This window comes from Camellia sinensis, chromosome 10, assembly GCF_055761805.1.
Source record: "Camellia sinensis isolate YWXY chromosome 10, ASM5576180v1, whole genome shotgun sequence".
NCBI lineage: Eukaryota > Viridiplantae > Streptophyta > Magnoliopsida > Ericales > Theaceae > Camellia > Camellia sinensis.
Window position 1 is genome coordinate 127,604,866 of NC_138970.1, and position 18,123 is coordinate 127,622,988.

The 18,123-nt window shown below is 36.2% G+C and overlaps 1 protein-coding gene across 2 annotated transcripts in view; it reads left to right on the plus strand.

Annotated features, from left to right (window-relative positions):
- Positions 1 to 18,123, plus strand: part of NRPC1 (nuclear RNA polymerase C1) — an 83,995-nt gene that overhangs the window by 9,653 nt on the left and 56,219 nt on the right. For both annotated transcript variants that reach the window (XR_014342563.1, XM_028216027.2), the window contains exons 5-11: positions 765 to 949; positions 1,132 to 1,244; positions 2,340 to 2,439; positions 16,161 to 16,376; positions 16,454 to 16,602; positions 16,685 to 16,826; positions 16,905 to 17,045. Coding sequence is in view for 1 of the 2 variants with exons in the window: in XM_028216027.2 (XP_028071828.2) it covers positions 765 to 949; positions 1,132 to 1,244; positions 2,340 to 2,439; positions 16,161 to 16,376; positions 16,454 to 16,602; positions 16,685 to 16,826; positions 16,905 to 17,045 (1,046 nt within the window). In the remaining variant the exon portion in view is untranslated. The remainder of the gene's footprint in view (positions 1 to 764; positions 950 to 1,131; positions 1,245 to 2,339; positions 2,440 to 16,160; positions 16,377 to 16,453; positions 16,603 to 16,684; positions 16,827 to 16,904; positions 17,046 to 18,123) is intronic.

The window sequence follows — 18,123 nt, forward strand, 5'->3', positions numbered from 1 at the left end:
TCCCTGTGTAGAATGCCCAAGAATCCAAACTAGGTGATGTGATAGGAATCTACTCTGCCTACCTTGCTACCAACACACATATGCACTTGCATGGTGCTTGGTGTGGAACTCGCATTGCCAATGAGTTGGTACATGACATTGAGCTCTCCTTTTGGGCATTCCTTGCCAGTCTGGAATTGGTTTGCCAAGTGATCAAATTGGAACTACTTGTCTATTTTTTGGATTATTTTTATAGGTTTATTATTACCACTAGACATTATGTAGTACTTTTCATTCTAGGAAGTTTTTGTGGAATGTTGTTAATGTGCATAAAATGAGATTAATGGAACGATCTCACCAGTTGGAACATCTGTTTCAATATTGCAATGGTGTTTCTTTTGGCTGTGCGTGTGTTGCTGCTGTTGTTTTCTTTCGTTTCTTTAATGAACTATGGTCCTATATATATGAAAAATATAAGTCAATGAGGTAGTTGTTCTTCAACAACAGAAACAAATTTGGTTTTGCCTCTTTTCTGCTGGCATACTTTTGCTTAGGATTTGTTGGGATGAGCACATCTCTTACATTCTTGATAGTGAAAAGAAGATGCTTCTGTGGTTTGGGTGGAGGAAAAAACATATCTAGTGTATTTTCAAAAGCATTTAGTCAATGGCGAATTAGGAATCTACAGATGATGACTTCTGCTTTGTGCATCTACAAGGGCCTTTTGCTTTAATGAATTGAAAATCTTAGTATTTTTTGTTTGTTTGTTTATTATGCATTTGCAGGGATGGTAAAAAAGGCTATAGGTATTTTGGGGGTCATTCATGATCGTTCTAAAATTATTGATGATAGTTTAGAAGAATGCAGATCAGCTATTTCTCACACAACAGAATCCAGGGCATCCATTAATATGCCTCCCATACTAAACCCTGACAGAGTGCTGTCCCTTTTTAAGAATATACTGGATGAGGTAAATGTTCTATCTGGTGGTGATTGTCTCTCTCTCTCTCTTATTTATTTATTTTTTGTTCTTTATGCAAAAAAAGAAAAAAGAAAACATGGGAATGCAAAGCTTTTAGTTGTAGTACTTGTATTTGTTTTTCTTTCTTGTATTACATTGTTTTCCTTTTTTTTTTTTTCGGTGTGCTGCAGGATTGTGAATTGCTCTATTTGAGTGACAGACCCGAGAACCTTATTGTTACGAATATTGCAGTGCCGCCTTTAGCTATTCGTCCTTCTGTCTTTGTGGATGGTGGAACACAAAGGTTATCACACACATAAGTTTACTCTAAGAAGCATGCACACGGAACACGACATGACACGACACGACACGGGGCGAAAACCCCTGCTATAGGACACCACACACGTGCAAAAATATGATTTTATATATTTATTATAAATCATAGATCTGAATATTTCATTCAAATTTAATAAACATATATAACATGACGCAAATTTCTAGAGTTTAAAGGAGGATGAATTAGTAGGTTTAAATCTATGTTGTGTTTCTTTTATCATTAGATCTTAAGTTATTGTATCCAACTTTAATGTGTTTCATGTCAGATTAAGTGATGGACTTGTGTTTCCCTAGAGACCGAGTCTAATTTTTTTAATAAAAATAATAGGATATGTTTGGACGTGTGTCCGACATATGTCGGAAGTGTCCGATTCGTGCCACCTACCTAGACGTGCACGTGCTTGGTGCTTCTTAGAGTTTACTTATATCTGAGCTTTCTGTTGTCATTGTTTTCTTTTCCCCATCTTTTCCCTTCTATTTTTTGAATAAATGTGCTTACAATATTGGCAAGGCTAAAATACATTTATGGTCCTCAAATTATATGTTGTGTCACTTTGGTCCTTTTAAGTTCTAATTTTTTCAGTTGTTCTTAAAGTTTTCGATTTCAGTTCATGTAAATCATTAACTCACCTATGGTCCCTAAAGTATGCGTTCCGTGTCACTTTGGTTCCCCAAAATTAAATTTTGTTAATTTAGTTCCTAAACGCTTCTAAGCTATGTTTCATGTTCTTCATTGGTGTTTAAGGATTAAGTGAAAATATTATCAACTTTGGGGCCTAAAATAACACAGAACGTATAGTATAGGGATGATAGATGTATTTTATTACAATTGTGATAATTTAGATGGTCCATTTTGAAGTTTGACTAATTTGACTTAAATTGAAAACTTTATGGACGAAATTGACAATTAAAAATTTGAGGACCAAATTTAGATAGAATACATATTTGAAGGACCTTAGGTGTAGTTTATTCATATTCATATTCATAACCAGCCTATTGCATTTCATAACATTGGTGGGAGTACATCAATGATGCTCAATATCTTTTTTCTACCTTGTTACAGCAATGAAAGTGACATCACAGAGAGGCTAAAACGAATTATTCAAGCAAATGCTAGCCTTCAACAGGAGTTATCAGAAACAATCTCCAATTCCAAAAGTTTGGTATGATATGATCTTGAGTTGTTAATCCCTTCGAAATATTATATGCATGTCGAATATTCTAACACCAATGATTGTTGTGGATATTTTCAAATTATGATAAAGGATTCATATTTGTTGATGATTTTCCAAGGTTGATTATATTTTATTTTTTGTTTTTATGGCAATGTAGAGTACTGTTAACTCCATTTTTTAGGTTATCTTTTATCCAGGATGGAACCATGAATTATTTTATTTATTTATTTTTGAGGGGGAGGGGTGGTTAAAATTTGAAGATAAATAGTTACCGAATAAAATGTAATTCAATCAAAATTCTTACCTATCAATACTGTGAGGAATTCTGCATTAGGAATAATATGTGTAGCTATCTATGCACAAAAAAGAGCTCAATAACTTAATAAAACGTATTATATCCTATTTTGGCATCAATTTGTTTCCCCCTATATTTCTAAAAGCTGATCATATTCATTCTATTTAAGGTATGAACTTTTATTTCTTGAAGAGATTGGTAGTTTTTCACCTCATGATGTAGTCGAATAGCTTCACTTAAAATTAAGTAACAATTGAATACTTAAATGGATAATAATTTTTATTCATATTTAAAAAATTATTATCAATTCACAAAATTACATAATTATAGAAATACACCACCGCTGTGGAAAAAGCGTCTTTCTTCACATGCACCTGCGGAGGCGGGTCACGATTTGTGTTCAAGACGGATAATGAGGCGATGAGTGACTTCCTGCCCAGAAGACCCATAGTGAGCCGGCGGGCTCTAGCGTAGGGGAGGATAGACACAGTATTTTAAAAGGCTCTAGGCGCACCTAAGCAATAAGGTCTCCTATAGCCTAAGCGTCAGGCGTGAGGTGAGGCGCACGCCTCACCAAAGCGAGGCGCAAGTAGTAGAAGAAAAGCAAAGTTATAAAATAGGTATCACATTCACATCTACCAAAAACCTCAAGTTTTAAGATCATCCACATAAAGTTCAAAGCAACTAAGGCCTCGTTTGGGAACAAGCTTTTTTAGTAACTTTTTGGTTTTTTGGCTAAAATATGATGTAAAAAAAACTAGTATGTTTGGGATGACTTTTTGATTTTTTTCTAAAAAGATGTGCAAACAGTAGAGAGAAAAGGGAATCTTTGACTTTTTGGTATAGGTTGTTGGCTTTTTGATTTTTTTAGTGACTTTTTGGCTTTTAGGCTAAAAAGTGAGGTTGCCAAATGAGGCCTAAGCTTCTAGTTTGCAGTTCAAAAAAGAAAAAAGAAAAAAAAAGGTCCTATGGTTGCATTCTACTCAAAACTTAATAATAGACTTCATGATGATGAAGAACGTCGTCTCATCCATCATCATCATTGGATTTGTATCCCTTTACATCCTCCTTTTCAGCTTCATCTGAATCTGCATCTTCCTATTCATCTTCCTTATCTACAAGTTGTTGGCGTGGAGTTGATGATCTTGAAGTTGAACCAATTTGTGTAGTCCTAGTTGTGCTTGATCTAGTTTTCTTTTAATCACATTTTGCTTTCTTTTGACCATGTTTGGTCATTTTATATTCAAGAGTTTTAATTCCCTGTGGTATGGATACAGAAATAACACTTAATCATTAGTTGGAGTAGAAAAATAGGTGAAGCCCATGAAGCCCTCTCCTCACGCCTCGGAAAAAAGCCCTTGCCCCAACACCTCTGCACCTCAGCTGCACCTTGCGTATGTTGCCTCGCCTCGAATGGTTTGAAGTGCAATGCTGCGCCTTATTGCTCCTCGTGCTTAGGGGCGCGCCTTTTAAAACACTGGATTGACATGCCCAGTACAAATAGTAAGAGTTTGGGGGGGAGCTTTTTGGCGACTTCCTTAAGTCCGTTCTTCCCCAATAGCTCAGTGGTAGAGCGGTCGACTATTAACTGATTGGTCAATTTACATAATATCTTCATTCACAAAAGCATGTAAAATATTTATTATATCAATTCTATTGTTGAATGTTGGCAAGGATATGATTATGACATTTAGAAATATTTAAAAAAGTATAGATATAAAAAATAATTTATTCAATTTTAATAGTTAGCAAGAAAAAAAAATTAGAGACTCAAAATTAATTCACTATGGGAATATTGGTGAGAGAGAAAGGATATGAATTTTGTGTTTTTATGTATTCCTGGTTTTTTGTGTAATTGTAAAAAATAATGTTGGATTTATTACAATATCTCACTACGATTGATAATCTGATTAGAATTAGGAGGCAAGTTCATGTTAATTAGTGTTCTATGCATATGTTGGGTTTGTTGAGCCTAAGTAGTACTATCCAATTCACCATGCAGTTGTGAATTGTACAAAGGGTATTATGATAATTTGTTATATATGGGTAAATATATTTGCACCCCACAAATATTATTAATTTACACCATTTTGAACAAAAATCAATTATTCATACTTCAATTTCCGAACAAAAACCCCATTCGATAGTCAATATCGTAACAATTTTGTTCGGAAGTTGATATTCGAACAATTGTTTTTTGGTTGAAAATTGATATCTGAACGACATGAATGGTGTGAACTTTTGTTTGAAAATTGATCTTTGAACGACATGAATGGTGTGAACTGAGACAAAGTATGGTGTGCAAATAGAAGCTTCGTATGCTATCTTTATTGTAGCGGCATTGTACTATTCTCTTCTTTTAGTATCGTGGAACTGCAACTTTGAGTCATCTTCTTATTCAAGATTGAGTCAACTCTGTTGGTAAGTCACACATAGCATAAGCATGATAAGGAAACATTGATTAATCTTATTCACTTTGGTCCTTGATTCTTTTTGTGGTGTTCTCTAGAGGCTGGGGGGCTTCTTTGTTCTTGGAAAGAAGCTCGTTTGGGGAGGAGGAAGGCTTGATGCTTGGTTTCACTAGCAATTATGTGGTTAATTTGGGGAGAGTGGAGTAAAGAACTTTGAAGGGAAAAGGAACAAATTTTTGAGATCAAGAGCAAATTTTTGTCTATTATTTGTAGTTGATTTCCCAGGCTGTTAACCTGTCTTTGACTCAATGTTTAGATTTTGTAGACGTTTGAATATGTTTTTGATGTGTAGTTGCCTTTCCTTTCCTTTGTTTACAGGTTGGCAATCCCTTGGTGCCCTTCTATAAAATTTTGTTATACTTGATAAAAAAATAAAGTAACAACAGTGATAGATAGTTCTAATTTTGGAGTTCTAAAGAGAGCTCTAGTGATGTGGCAAGGAGTGGGGTCCACATGTGATGTGATGTGTGTCTATGTTTCTGTTTTTTTTGTTTTTTTTGCCACATCACTTGAGCTCTCTTTAGAGCTCCAAAATTAGAGCTCTCAATCTTTATTCATAAAGTAAATTGAAACTACTTGGAACTCGCAAAGATGCTCGAGTTGTGAAATCTATGGACATACCTTTAAAGTGTGTCCTACAGCTTTGAATCATGCTAAGCTTCTCGGTTAGGAATGGAGGTGAGAAGTTTGAAGTAGAGCCTCAAATGAGTGATGTGGCCAAAAAGAATGATAAGAGAACTTCAGACTGAGTGGTCCCTGTCTCCAAGGGAACGGCTACTGTGCATAAATAGTTTGGCTCCAAAATCTAACTACTTCGGTATCCTCAATTCACAGGTTCAGAATGAAGAAGGTTTTATTGATGTTATTGTTGGTAGTGAATCTTCTCAAGATAACAAATCCACTATAACAAATGATGTGAAGTGCGGAAATAATTGAAGAGAAAGCTGCAGTTTTGAGGGCAGTTGAGTCAACTCAATCATTTTAATGAAGTGAAACCAAAAGAAGCATTTAGATTTGAAATCTCTACTTGTTAGATCCCCTCTTTGTTTTCACCTAATCCACTCTGGTTGCGAGTTTTGTTTTGTTTTGTTATTTTTTAAAATTTTTTATCTTGAGTTTGTTTTGTCTTTATGTTCCTAGCTTTTCAGGTTGGGCCATTCCTCCCATTTCATATGGGAATGAAGTACACCCTACGAAACTCCTAAATGGAAAAGTCGAGGTGGATACAATGATTCTATCTCGAAATGGTGCAGTGAATTTTGTCTCAAAAGTGGCCTGAAAACGTAATTTGGAAACATGCCCACTATTTCTTTCGGAAATGAAGTACACCCTAAAAAAACCTCCTATTACGAAATTTGAGTCGTGGACAGTGATTCTACTTTGTCAATATAGTGCAACGAAAGTTGTGCTCAAAAGTGGAACAAAAACGCTTTATGGGAACTTACCCCCAATTTCTTATGGTAGTGAACTACAAATCTAAAACACGACCACCTGATTGAGAATTAGCCTAAAAATGTAAAGTTTGAGGTCCAAAAATGACCTGTACTTGTTCGACAATGCACATGATCACCTAGACTGATTACATCACACAAATCTAGAACGCGCCCCACCCAATTGAGAATTAGCTTAAAAATGCAAATTCTTAATACATAGACTTGTACAGATGGAGGTCCAACATACATCACATTAATGTCGTATGTAATATTCATCCTTGCAAAATGAAATCGAATGTGATTTAACAAAGTGCAATAATTTTTTACCAATCAAACCTTTGTTTTATAGATGGAGTTGTTGGGGTATGCCAGTGGAGATGACCACCTCTATTTGGTATTTGAATTAACAAATAGTTGGGTTGGGTTTCAGATCAAAGACACAAACAAACCGGGCTCGAATTTCGAATTATTCTAGAGTTGGGTTGAATCTGATATGTTGACTGACCTATGCTAAATAAATGCCTTTGAGTAAAGGGTCGTGATTGTGATTACTAAGAGATCCATTTTGAATGTACTCATAAACCAGTGGCATAGGGGTGAGCATGGTCCGGATTGGACCGGATTGGGGTAAAACCAGGACCAATCCGTTATCTACGGTTTTTGAAAAGTTGGAACCAATCCAATCTGTTTAAATCATGGAACAAATCCGAACCAATCCATTTAAATACGGATTGGATCGGTTTTGGACCACGGATTCACATAATTAAATAACAAATATATATATATATATATATAACACGTTAATTTCATAAAAATATAAACATAGCGCTATATTAATTCCACAATAGCAACATGTTTTTTTATTATAGCGACATACTATTTTAGAATTTAAATAATCATAAGAAAACTGGTTTCACCATAAGTATTTAGACCATTATAAATTAAAACTAAAAACTAACAAACAAAAGTAATAAAAGAAGATATTATACGGTTTTAGGTTTGAGTTTAGATTTTATATAGAATAAGAGAAGATACTATGGGGGAGGATGTATAATAAAAACATAGACTATTTGTGTACGGTTCGGATCGGTTCCAATCCGGAACCGTGGGGTTCAATCCGGAATCAATCCGTGGACTACGGATTTTTAATTCTTCAATCCGGAACTGAACCGCGGATTCAAAAAACTAATCCAAACCTATCGGATTGGACTGGACTGGATCGGATTACGGATTTCACAGATTCCTTGCTTAGCCCTTGCATCAACCAATTGTTCTCATACGAGTGTCTAATGCCCCAAACAATTGAAATTCAACTATATAGTGCACGCCATGGTTCCTCGCCCTCTATTGATGTCTTGGTTGGATTTCATGTTATCCTCTTTCTCAAAAAGCACAAGGAGGAGATGCTAGTCAAAAGTTCTCTAATCTCATAGATCATCTGGGACCAAAGAAAAGGGGATCATACACAACTGTAAAATATCCACAAAACAGTTACGGAAGAATGTATATAGACTAATGCACGTAGAGATAATATCCCATAGAGGAAACCCCTTATCACAATAAATGCCCCTCCCCCAACCACCCACAATAAAAAGACAAGAATAGCATGCTAAGGACTTAGGGATTTTGTCTACGAGGAGCAAAATGTCATGTACATTAATGTGTGCTGCCTAATCAGGTTTCTAACTAGGGTGCTTACATACTTGAGGTGGTGTTATTGCCTGCTTACATACTTGAGGTGAGGTTGTTGCCTCATTAAAGTTGTTCCAACCTAGAAAATCTCAGTATATATGTTATATAGATTGCATTTCACTCCATCTAACTTAAATCTTAGGACACCAAATTTCTATGATGCTCGGTGGGTGGAGTTGCTTTTCACGACCCCTTGGTCAATGGCTCAAGTGGGTAGGATCATAGGAAGTTCAAAAATACCTTTGGCATAACTGGTCAACTTTTTGAAAAGAAAAAAAAGACAGAGGATATCCCACTACCCATTCATGGAAAACAAAAATGATTTTCAAGCAAATGAACACCACTGTTGTGTTTGGAACATCGAACATGATTGGGTACTGTGGGCCACATGCATTTTGGGGCCTCGTTTTCTATCAAATCATACCCGATTGGGATTTATTGTTCAATAGGGCATTGAACGTCCATAACACTTAACATTCCCCCTTAAGTTGGTGCAAAGATATCTTGCATGCCTAATTTGCAACAAATGGGATGAAAGACTCTACTACCAAGGCCTTTAGTGAATAGATTTGCTAGCTGATCCTCTGATCTGATAAAAGGCATACAAATTAAACCCTTATTCAACTTTTTTTTAATATCGTGTACCAATTTCAATATGCTTCTTTCTATTATGCTGAATAGGGTTATTAGCAATACTGATTGCAACTTTGTTGTCACAATACAATGTCATAGGTTCATCACAATGGATTCCCATATCACCTAGTAAGGACTGGAGCCACATAAGTTCACACGGGCCTTGAGCTGTAGCTCTGATGCAAAGTGACTAAATTTTCCCCCTACAAAGGAACAGTAGTCTGAGGTGGATCGTGTATTATCAACTGAACCAGCCCTACCAACATCAGTAAAGGCCTCCAAGCTCAAATGACCATGATTAGAGAACAAAATTTCTTTTCTTGGGATTGACTTATGATACCTCAAAATACGATATACTACATTCAAATGCGTAGACCAAGGATTATGCATAAACTGACTATCTACTCCCACTGCATCTGTAATAACTGGGCAACTATTAGACAAATATGAGTCGTCCTATGAGTCTTTGATTCCTTCCCTTATCTTCCAAATCCCCAATACCCACTGCCTAGAAGATGATTAGTCTTAATAGGTGAATCTGTTGGTCTTCAACCCAACATACCCATTTTCTTAAGGAGATTGAGATCAATGATATTCTTCCTTTGAGATATACAGTTTGCCTTTGTTTGATCTAGAAACTTACATTCCAAGAAGGTGCTGAAAGGGACTAAGGTCTTTAATCTCAAATTCCTTGGTCAACACAGCTTTGAGTTAAGTCACTTCCTTAATATCATTGCCGGTCACAACCATGTCATCCACATACACTATAAGAATAATTACTTTATCTGTGTCTCGTTTGACAAACATTTTGTGGTCTACATTACTTTATTTGTACCCAAATCTTAGCATGACCTTAAGAAATCTGTCAAACCAAGCTTAGGGAGACTGTTTCAAACCATAAAGAGCTTTCTTTAACCTACAAACCTTTCCGAAAGTGGGCTGAGATGAAAAATGTGGCGGTCCATTCATATTTACCTCTTTCTCTAATTCACTATGAAGAAAAACATTCTTCACATGTAGTTGTTGCAAGGGCCAACCTAGATTAGCAGCACAAGAAAGAATGACGTGAACAAAATTCATCTTTGTCACAGTGGCGAAGGTCTCGTGGTGCTCAATGTCATAGGTTTGAGTGAATCCTTTAGCAACTAGTCTTGCTTTGTATCTCTCAATCGTTCCATATGCTTTTTACTTGATGGTAAACACCTACTTACAGCCCATTGGTTTCTTTCCTTAAGGAATAGATGCCAGATCCCAAGTATTATTTTTGCTCAAGGTGTTCATCTCTTCTACTATAGCCTCTTTCCACATAGGATCCTTGATAAATTCCTTTTGACCCTGTGGGACATGCACAAAGGATAGAGACGAAACAATTGCAAAATATGTAGGAGACAGGGAAACGTCGGACACAAATTTGTATATAAGATGGCGAGTATAAGTTCTAATTCCCTTTCTAAGAGCTGTAGGAAGATTTGAATCATCAATGATGTTCCTATCACTACCTAGAGTCATATTAGGCAATTCATTACCTAAAGAGTCCTTAGAATGAGGATTTGAAACGGATATTGAGGGTGATAATTGACTTGGTGGCATAAGAGACGTATATTCTTTCTAGGGTGTTCAAAGACCCAACTCACCCGATTTACACTATCTAAACATCCCGATCCGATCACATTACGGAAGGTTTCGCCAATCCTACAGTCAATAATGGTTGAGATTCTTGAAATTGATTTGAATTTCGGTTGGACATCGAGTTTTGTGGAGAACAACTTGTTTTACCCGACTCGTCTGAATTATTTACATACATGATACACCTTTAAAAATGCCATGTGATTGCTTGTAGTAGCATTGATAATTAACCTTTTCACATACCAAGACACAAGCTTTTCCTCTTCCCCTCACAAGTCATTTCAACATACTTCCTTACCTTCCCAAGACAAACTTGATTTTCTCCATATAGTTTATCATCTAACCCTTTCATCTCCTCCAAGACTAACCCTCTCTTTGTAGCTCTTTCATTTCTTCTTCTTCTTCTTCTTCTCTCTCTCTCTCTCTCTCTCTCAATTCTTTGTATCTTTCTCGCACCTCGGTTTCTTGCCCCCGCTGAGTAGGAAGGTAAAATGATAACTCTTGTTGATAAGAAGACATCACTTATTATCACTCTCTCCCGGAAGAGATGGCTAAGAGGAATAACAAAAAAACTCAGATTCATGAAAGGTGACATCTATACTATCATACACACTCAGTGAAAAATAATAGGATCATAGCACTTATAGCCTTTATGAGTAGGTGAATAACCAATAAAGACAACTCAAAGCCTTAGGATCAAGTTTCCCATGTAGGTATTTTTTGCAAATGAACAAAGCACACACATCCAAATATTTTAAGGGGTAGAGAAGAAGAACAAGTTGGAGGAACAGATTCTAGAGGAACTTTAAACTGAAGGACACTAGAGGCATGCGATAAATAAGATAGGTAGTAGTAAGAATAGCGTCACCTAAAAAGATTTAGGGGCATTCATGGTAAATAGGAGGGAGCGAACAACCTCAAGGAGGTGGCAATTTTTGCACTCAGCAACCCCATTCTATTTGGAGTGTGAACACAACTAGTTTGACACAAAATACTATTCTTTTCAAGATATGCCCAAAAGGCACCATCAATATACTCAAATCCCATTGTCACTCCAAAGAATTTTGATTTTGGCATCAACTTCATCAGTCATAATTTGATGAAAAAGTTTAAAATAAGAAAGAACCTTACTCGTCGCATGATGTAAATAAATCAATGTAACACGAGTAACACTTAATGAATGTGACAAACCACCAATAACCAAAAAGGGTAACAACAGGAGAAGGACCCCGCATAGCAGTATGAATAAGCATAAAGGAGACACTTCCTTTATTAAATAAGAAATAACAAGTCTGTTTATGCTTAGCAAGCTCACAAGCATCTCAGACAAAATTATTCCTTGTATACTGTTTGTAAAAACAAAGTGGCATAATGAGAACAAATAGCTTGAAAATTATGGTAATGATCCAGTTCTTGTGACAAGCTACTCAATTTTGAATAGTTCTTTGCAAGAGTTCGGTTCTTTTGATCTAACCCTCGAATCTTTTTCTTTAATTCATAAGCTTACACATCATTACCCTTCCGTGAGTCTCTGTGTGCTGCTACCGTCCAAATCTTATGAGTAATATCGATTGACAAAAAAGTCTTATAGTAGGCTGCATAAATTTAATCAGCCAGGTCATAACCAAAGCATTCCCTGAAGCCCATTAAGTCCTTGCAGGCCCATCTTCATGAGGTTCCTTGAGTACGCTAGTGATATACCCAGTCAAGCGACATGCAACAATAGCCAAATTACATGAATGAGACCAATCAACTAATTGGTATCATCTAGTTTAACAAGGCTGATTTGCAGAGATGGACAATCCCCAAGTGTCCCAACACGACTCAACCCAATCTCCTTGCTACCCTTGCCACTTTCTACATGCGTCCAAGACCAAAAACAATCCAAGAAGATCTCAATCATAGGAGATATGTAATCAAACACAACCCAACATGTATCAACTTAAAAAAAATGGAAGGAAAAAATACCCAAAACTCACAAAATAGGAACCACCGAAGCACTGCTGACCATGGAAATATGACGAGGCACCATCAACAATGATGAGTGAACCTCCAGATAGGTTGGTTGGCACCCAAGGTGAGTGTCTCAAGCAATAATGATGTTTAGATTAGACTCATAAAGACATTCTTGGAAAACGAACCTTTTTCCCTGAAAATAGAACAAAAACCAGAAAAGAAATATCAAACCATCCTAGAAAATTTTGAGAAAAAAGCTGGGGTAACCTCACCCCTAGTCGACCATATAGCATTTTTAAAATTTTTTTATACGTCTATGCTACTCACGGGAAAAAAAAAAAAAAATTGAAAGAAAAGAAAATGAAAAAAAGAAAAAAGAAAGGGGAGAAATGAAAAACAGTGTACAGCGCAATGAGAGAAAACTAGAAAATTAGGGTTCTCTTATGCTCTCATATTTATATTAATAAGAACCAACGTACATAAGTACCCATTTAAAAATAAAACAAAGACATCCATAACAGTTTGACAATGTATATTACAATCATTATAGGAAACTAGTACAATATGTGAAGCTAGAGCAGACGGAGTTTCAAAGCTCTTTGCCATGATGAACTGCAGTTTCTTTTTTCAGAGTGTCCATACATATTGCATAAGGAAATAGTATAGTGGAGGCCTTATTAAACACTCTAATATATATGTCCAAACTTGGCATGAGACAAGCAAGAGGTCCCCAATACTTTAGAGGGCTGAGGTCCCTTCCATGACCCCCGGAGTTCTTCTTTTGGCTTTGTCAATTATGTTTTTTCTTTTTATTTTTGTTATCAGCAAAGTTTTAAGAATGAATTCCAATCTATGTTGCAACACTAAGTCACTGACCAATAAATCAAAAATATGTATATGCATAATGCTAATATACATTAAATATGGAACACATATTTGCTTGTATAACTTGTAGTTATCATAAGACATTGATACCTTGGTATTAACATCTAAGGGGATTGATTTGTTCGTGATTAGTAGAGACTGAGATGTGTGTGATTTGCATTTTTTGTTTTTTACTAGTCTTTTTGGCATATTGCTTGCCTTCTATTTCCTTATCTATTTCTTTTTACTTTCTCTCATTAATAACATCTTTTGTTGGTGGTAAAAACAATAACCTTCTAGTATGATGCCCTTTTGTCACTATATTTGGCGATCCAAAGTGGTCTTAGTAGTTTCTCCAATTATTTCCCTAGTGTTTTTACTTAAAAAAAATGTCTAGCTTATTTTCCATTAGATGGGGGTCTGGCAGGTGTAGATTGTGTCCAGACCTAACCTTTGGCATAATTTGCACTAAATGGTTGTCCTCAGGTTTGAACCCACAACCTCGAAGTTATTAGACTTAGTTTTACTCACTTGAAAAAAACACTACATACAGTAGATTACATGGCAGCTCAGTTAGAGTTCAACTGATATAGGATGTGATATATATGCTTCTACACCATTAATATAAAACTTCAAAATCAGGAAGATGTGCATTTTAATTGATTCTGTTTGTTAATTGTCTAATTATTAACTAAGAAATCACTTATTGCATTCAACTAATGTGAATGCAAGCCTACCCTTATGCTACTATGTTTAATGTCTTGTACTACACTCCCATTCACATTCTACATCAGTGTTCCTTATAATATTGGCATACCATCCTTGCCTCTGATTTTATGCTTTTTTATGCATTTATTTCTTTTTTTTTTCTTTTTTTTTTTATATATATATATATATTGAGCGGGAAGTCATTTTAAACATGTTCAATTCACATTTCAAACTGTGTTTATGTTGTTAAAATACAGCTCAAGTTTCTTGGCATGACTAGGGTGAATTGCATGGAGCTTGATTTGAAAACAAGAATTTAGAGCTCATTGGTCGATTAAGTTCTATGCAACTAAAAAAGGGGAATCAGTTCTTGCATCTGAATTCCTTGGGTTAAGTCGATCTGTGCACTAAAATATGAAAACATTTCTCGCTCTGCTTGTTCCTTTGGATTTAAATGGTTGTATATGAATATTATTTCTGACGCTTTAGCTGTGATGATAATCTCTTGGCTGATACTCATAATCTTTTTGCTTCTTTTGTAGAACATGACCTCTAGTTAAGCTGTATCCTATTCTTAATCGTTGTCCAAGATGTCATATTTTTACTTCTAAATTTTTTCAATTCCAGTTACGGGATTTGATTTGTTGCATCTTTGGTGAAAACCTCCTGCAACACACATTTGGCTAATGATTTTGTTCTAGTAATTTCTCTCTCTTTTTTGGGTTAAAGTTGGTATTAAGGCATATGATGATTAACTATTTCTTGCACTTGCTCCATAGTGAGTAGAGTTGCATCAAAATAATTTATTCTGGTTGTACCATATTCAACTGTGATTATAAGTTCATGTGTTAGAATCAGTTGGTCCCTCGCTGGGCAAGTTGACTGAAACTAGAGTTTGGTTGAGTGATTGTCATAATTTTCTTTTTCATTCCCCATTTGGGAACTTTGAAATTTCGTGTCTCGTGTTCCTCTTCAGAGGTTGAATAAATCAAGATATCACCCACAAAGACGACCACAAAATGGTCCAAGTATTCCTGAAAAATTCTGTTCATCAAATCCATAAAGGAAGCCAGTGCATTGGTCAGCCCAAAAGGCATTACAAGGAATTCATAGTGGCCATAACGAGTACCAAAGGCCGTCTTTTGAATGTCCTCCTCTCGGACTCTCAATTGATGGTACCCCGACCTCAAATCTATTTTTGAGAAGTAACGAGACCCTCTAAGTTGGTCAAACAAATCATCTATTTTGGGTAGAGGATACTTGTTCTTAACTGTAACTCTATTCAACTTGCGGTAATCAATACACAACCACAATGACCCATCATTCTTTTTCGCAAAGAGAGGCGGTGCTCCCCAAGGCAATGTACTAGGGCAAATGAAGCCCTTGTCTACAAGTTCTTTTGGCATATTTTGCATTGCCTCATTTTCATCAAGTTTGTGTGTGTCTTGGAAGAAGCCGGGGCATGTCAAGTGATGCAGACTAGACCTGATAGAATCATTGAATTGAGTAATTGGTGCCACAGAGCTACCATTTTCTGGTCTTTGCAAACAGAACAGCATAAAGGCAAAAGCAAAAGAAGTCAAGTGGGCTTGAAAATAAAAGAGAGAATGAGATACTCTCCTACTTTCTCTGACCATGGCAGTCTACTTAGAGATAAAGTTAAACAGGCATATGGTTCAAATGGTCTCACGTGCCTGGCAAATACTGACAAAAGAGTGGTTGTACAGAAAAACAACTGCAGGGAACACTTTGTTTGTGTCTGATGTGATACACATATTTCTTAAATAAGTAATTTGTTATGCTGCCAATTGTATTCTTCATGTTTTATAATGTTTGAATTAGAACAGGGTTTTGCTTGGGAGTGTTATTTCTCCACATGCTCGCATAGTATTCATTGATTTCGTATCAAATTATATGTCCCAGTGACCTTTTCTTTTAGATTCTTGTTTGGAAGAATTTTTCAATAGACATCAGTTTTCTTTGGTCTCAAATTGTTATGTCATTAAATCTTATGATAAGATCTATGTTTAGGCTGGTTGGGCTGATCTGCAAATGGAGGTTGCACAGTACATAAATAGTGATGTACGTGGTGTTCCATTTCATATGCAAGCTGCAAAGCCTTTGAGTGGTTTTGTTCAGCGCCTCAAAGGGAAGCAGGGACGTTTTCGTGGGAACTTGTCTGGAAAGCGTGTTGAATATACTGGCAGGACTGTTATATCCCCTGATCCTAATCTTAAGATTACTGAGGTCAGGCATTGTTCTAGAGCTTGAATCAATTTTTTGAGCTGCTTATCCTGTTTCCTTGACAGACTAATTGTATCCAGGTTGCTATTCCTATCTTAATGGCTCGGACCTTAACTTATCCAGAGCGTGTTTCCCATCACAATATAGAGAAATTGAGGCAGTGTGTACGTAATGGGCCTGACAAATACCCTGGTGCTAGATTCATCAGAAATACTGATGGCAACTTGTTGTAAGGATAATTATATTTTTAAATTTTGTCCTTGTTTTCCTGTACTTGAACTAAAGCAGGTCTACCGGTTTCTATGCTGCAGGAGCTTGATGTTTTCTTACAGAAAACGCCTTGCTGATGATTTGAAATTTGGTGACATAGTTGACCGTCATTTGGAAGATGGGGACATTGTTCTTTTTAACAGACAACCAAGCTTGCATCGGATGTCAATCATGTGCCATAGGGTGACCGCAGTTAAAACTAAAATCTACTAATATGTCACTATCTTCTTTCCCCTAATCAAAATTTCTCTTTCCATGTAGGCGAGGATAATGCCTTGGCGCACATTGAGATTCAATGAATCTGTTTGTAATCCGTACAATGCTGATTTTGATGGAGATGAGATGAATATGCATGTTCCACAAACAGAAGAGGCTCGCACGGAGGCTCTTATGCTGATGGGGGTAAATTTCTTACATTTCACTGGTATATGATCTGTGGCTGTTCAAACTGATCGTGTTTGCAGAGTCTGTTTTGTTATTTAATAACAGCTTGCATTTATTTGTTGTTAATACAAAATTGTTGAATTCTTGGGAAGATACTGTTGGTTTAGATGTTTTATTAGTAATTAATTTGTTCTTAAATTTTCTTTTCAAGTTCTGTTGTAGTGCAGTTTTCTGTATCAATGTGTTTGTTTTGCAGTATATCTTCTGCATGGCCCTCGGCTTTGGTATATGCTTTGCATTCATTGTTTATTTGTTTCTAAGGTAAATTTCACTACCGGCCCCATGGGTTACTACAATTACAGGGATCTCTCTGTGGTTTATGAAATTATATCAACATCTCTCGTTAGAGCTGTCGGCTAACAGTCGTTAAAGGGAAAAACTGCATTTACTATTTTACCCTTCTACGAAATTTAATTTCATAACAATCAAATGCATGGTTGATGAATAAGCATAAAAGAAAAAATACTTCGGTTATTATATGGAGGATAACCATGAACATTTATTCTTGGCAAGTGCACAAGCATAACAAACAAAATTATTCCTAGGACAATCTTTCACTAATTGAGAGAACAATTTTTCTAAAATACGAAAAGAGGGATGGCCCAAATGACGATACCTCAGATGGAAGTGAGGTAATGCTGATCCAGTAGTAGTCTGAAGAGCTTGGCTAGAAGATAGCGGCAAGAAAGGAGATCCAACATCTAGAAAATGCAAACCACCTTGTGCTTTACCATTTCCAATCGTTCTCCCCCTACCGAGTTCCTTAAAGACACAATGTGTAGCGAAAAAAGTCACGGAGCAGTTCAAAGTAGTAAGACTTCCAACAAAATGTAAGTTAGTGAAAAATTTAGGAATATGATGCACAAAGGACACAGAAAGTAATGAGGGGCAGTGAATAGAACCCTTCGCAGATACAGAGGATAATGTGCCATCAACGGCTCTATCCTTATCTCTACCATGACAAGGAAAGTAAGAATAGAAAAGATTGAACCTGTCATATGATCAGTAGCACCAAAATCTAAAATCCAAGAGGTTG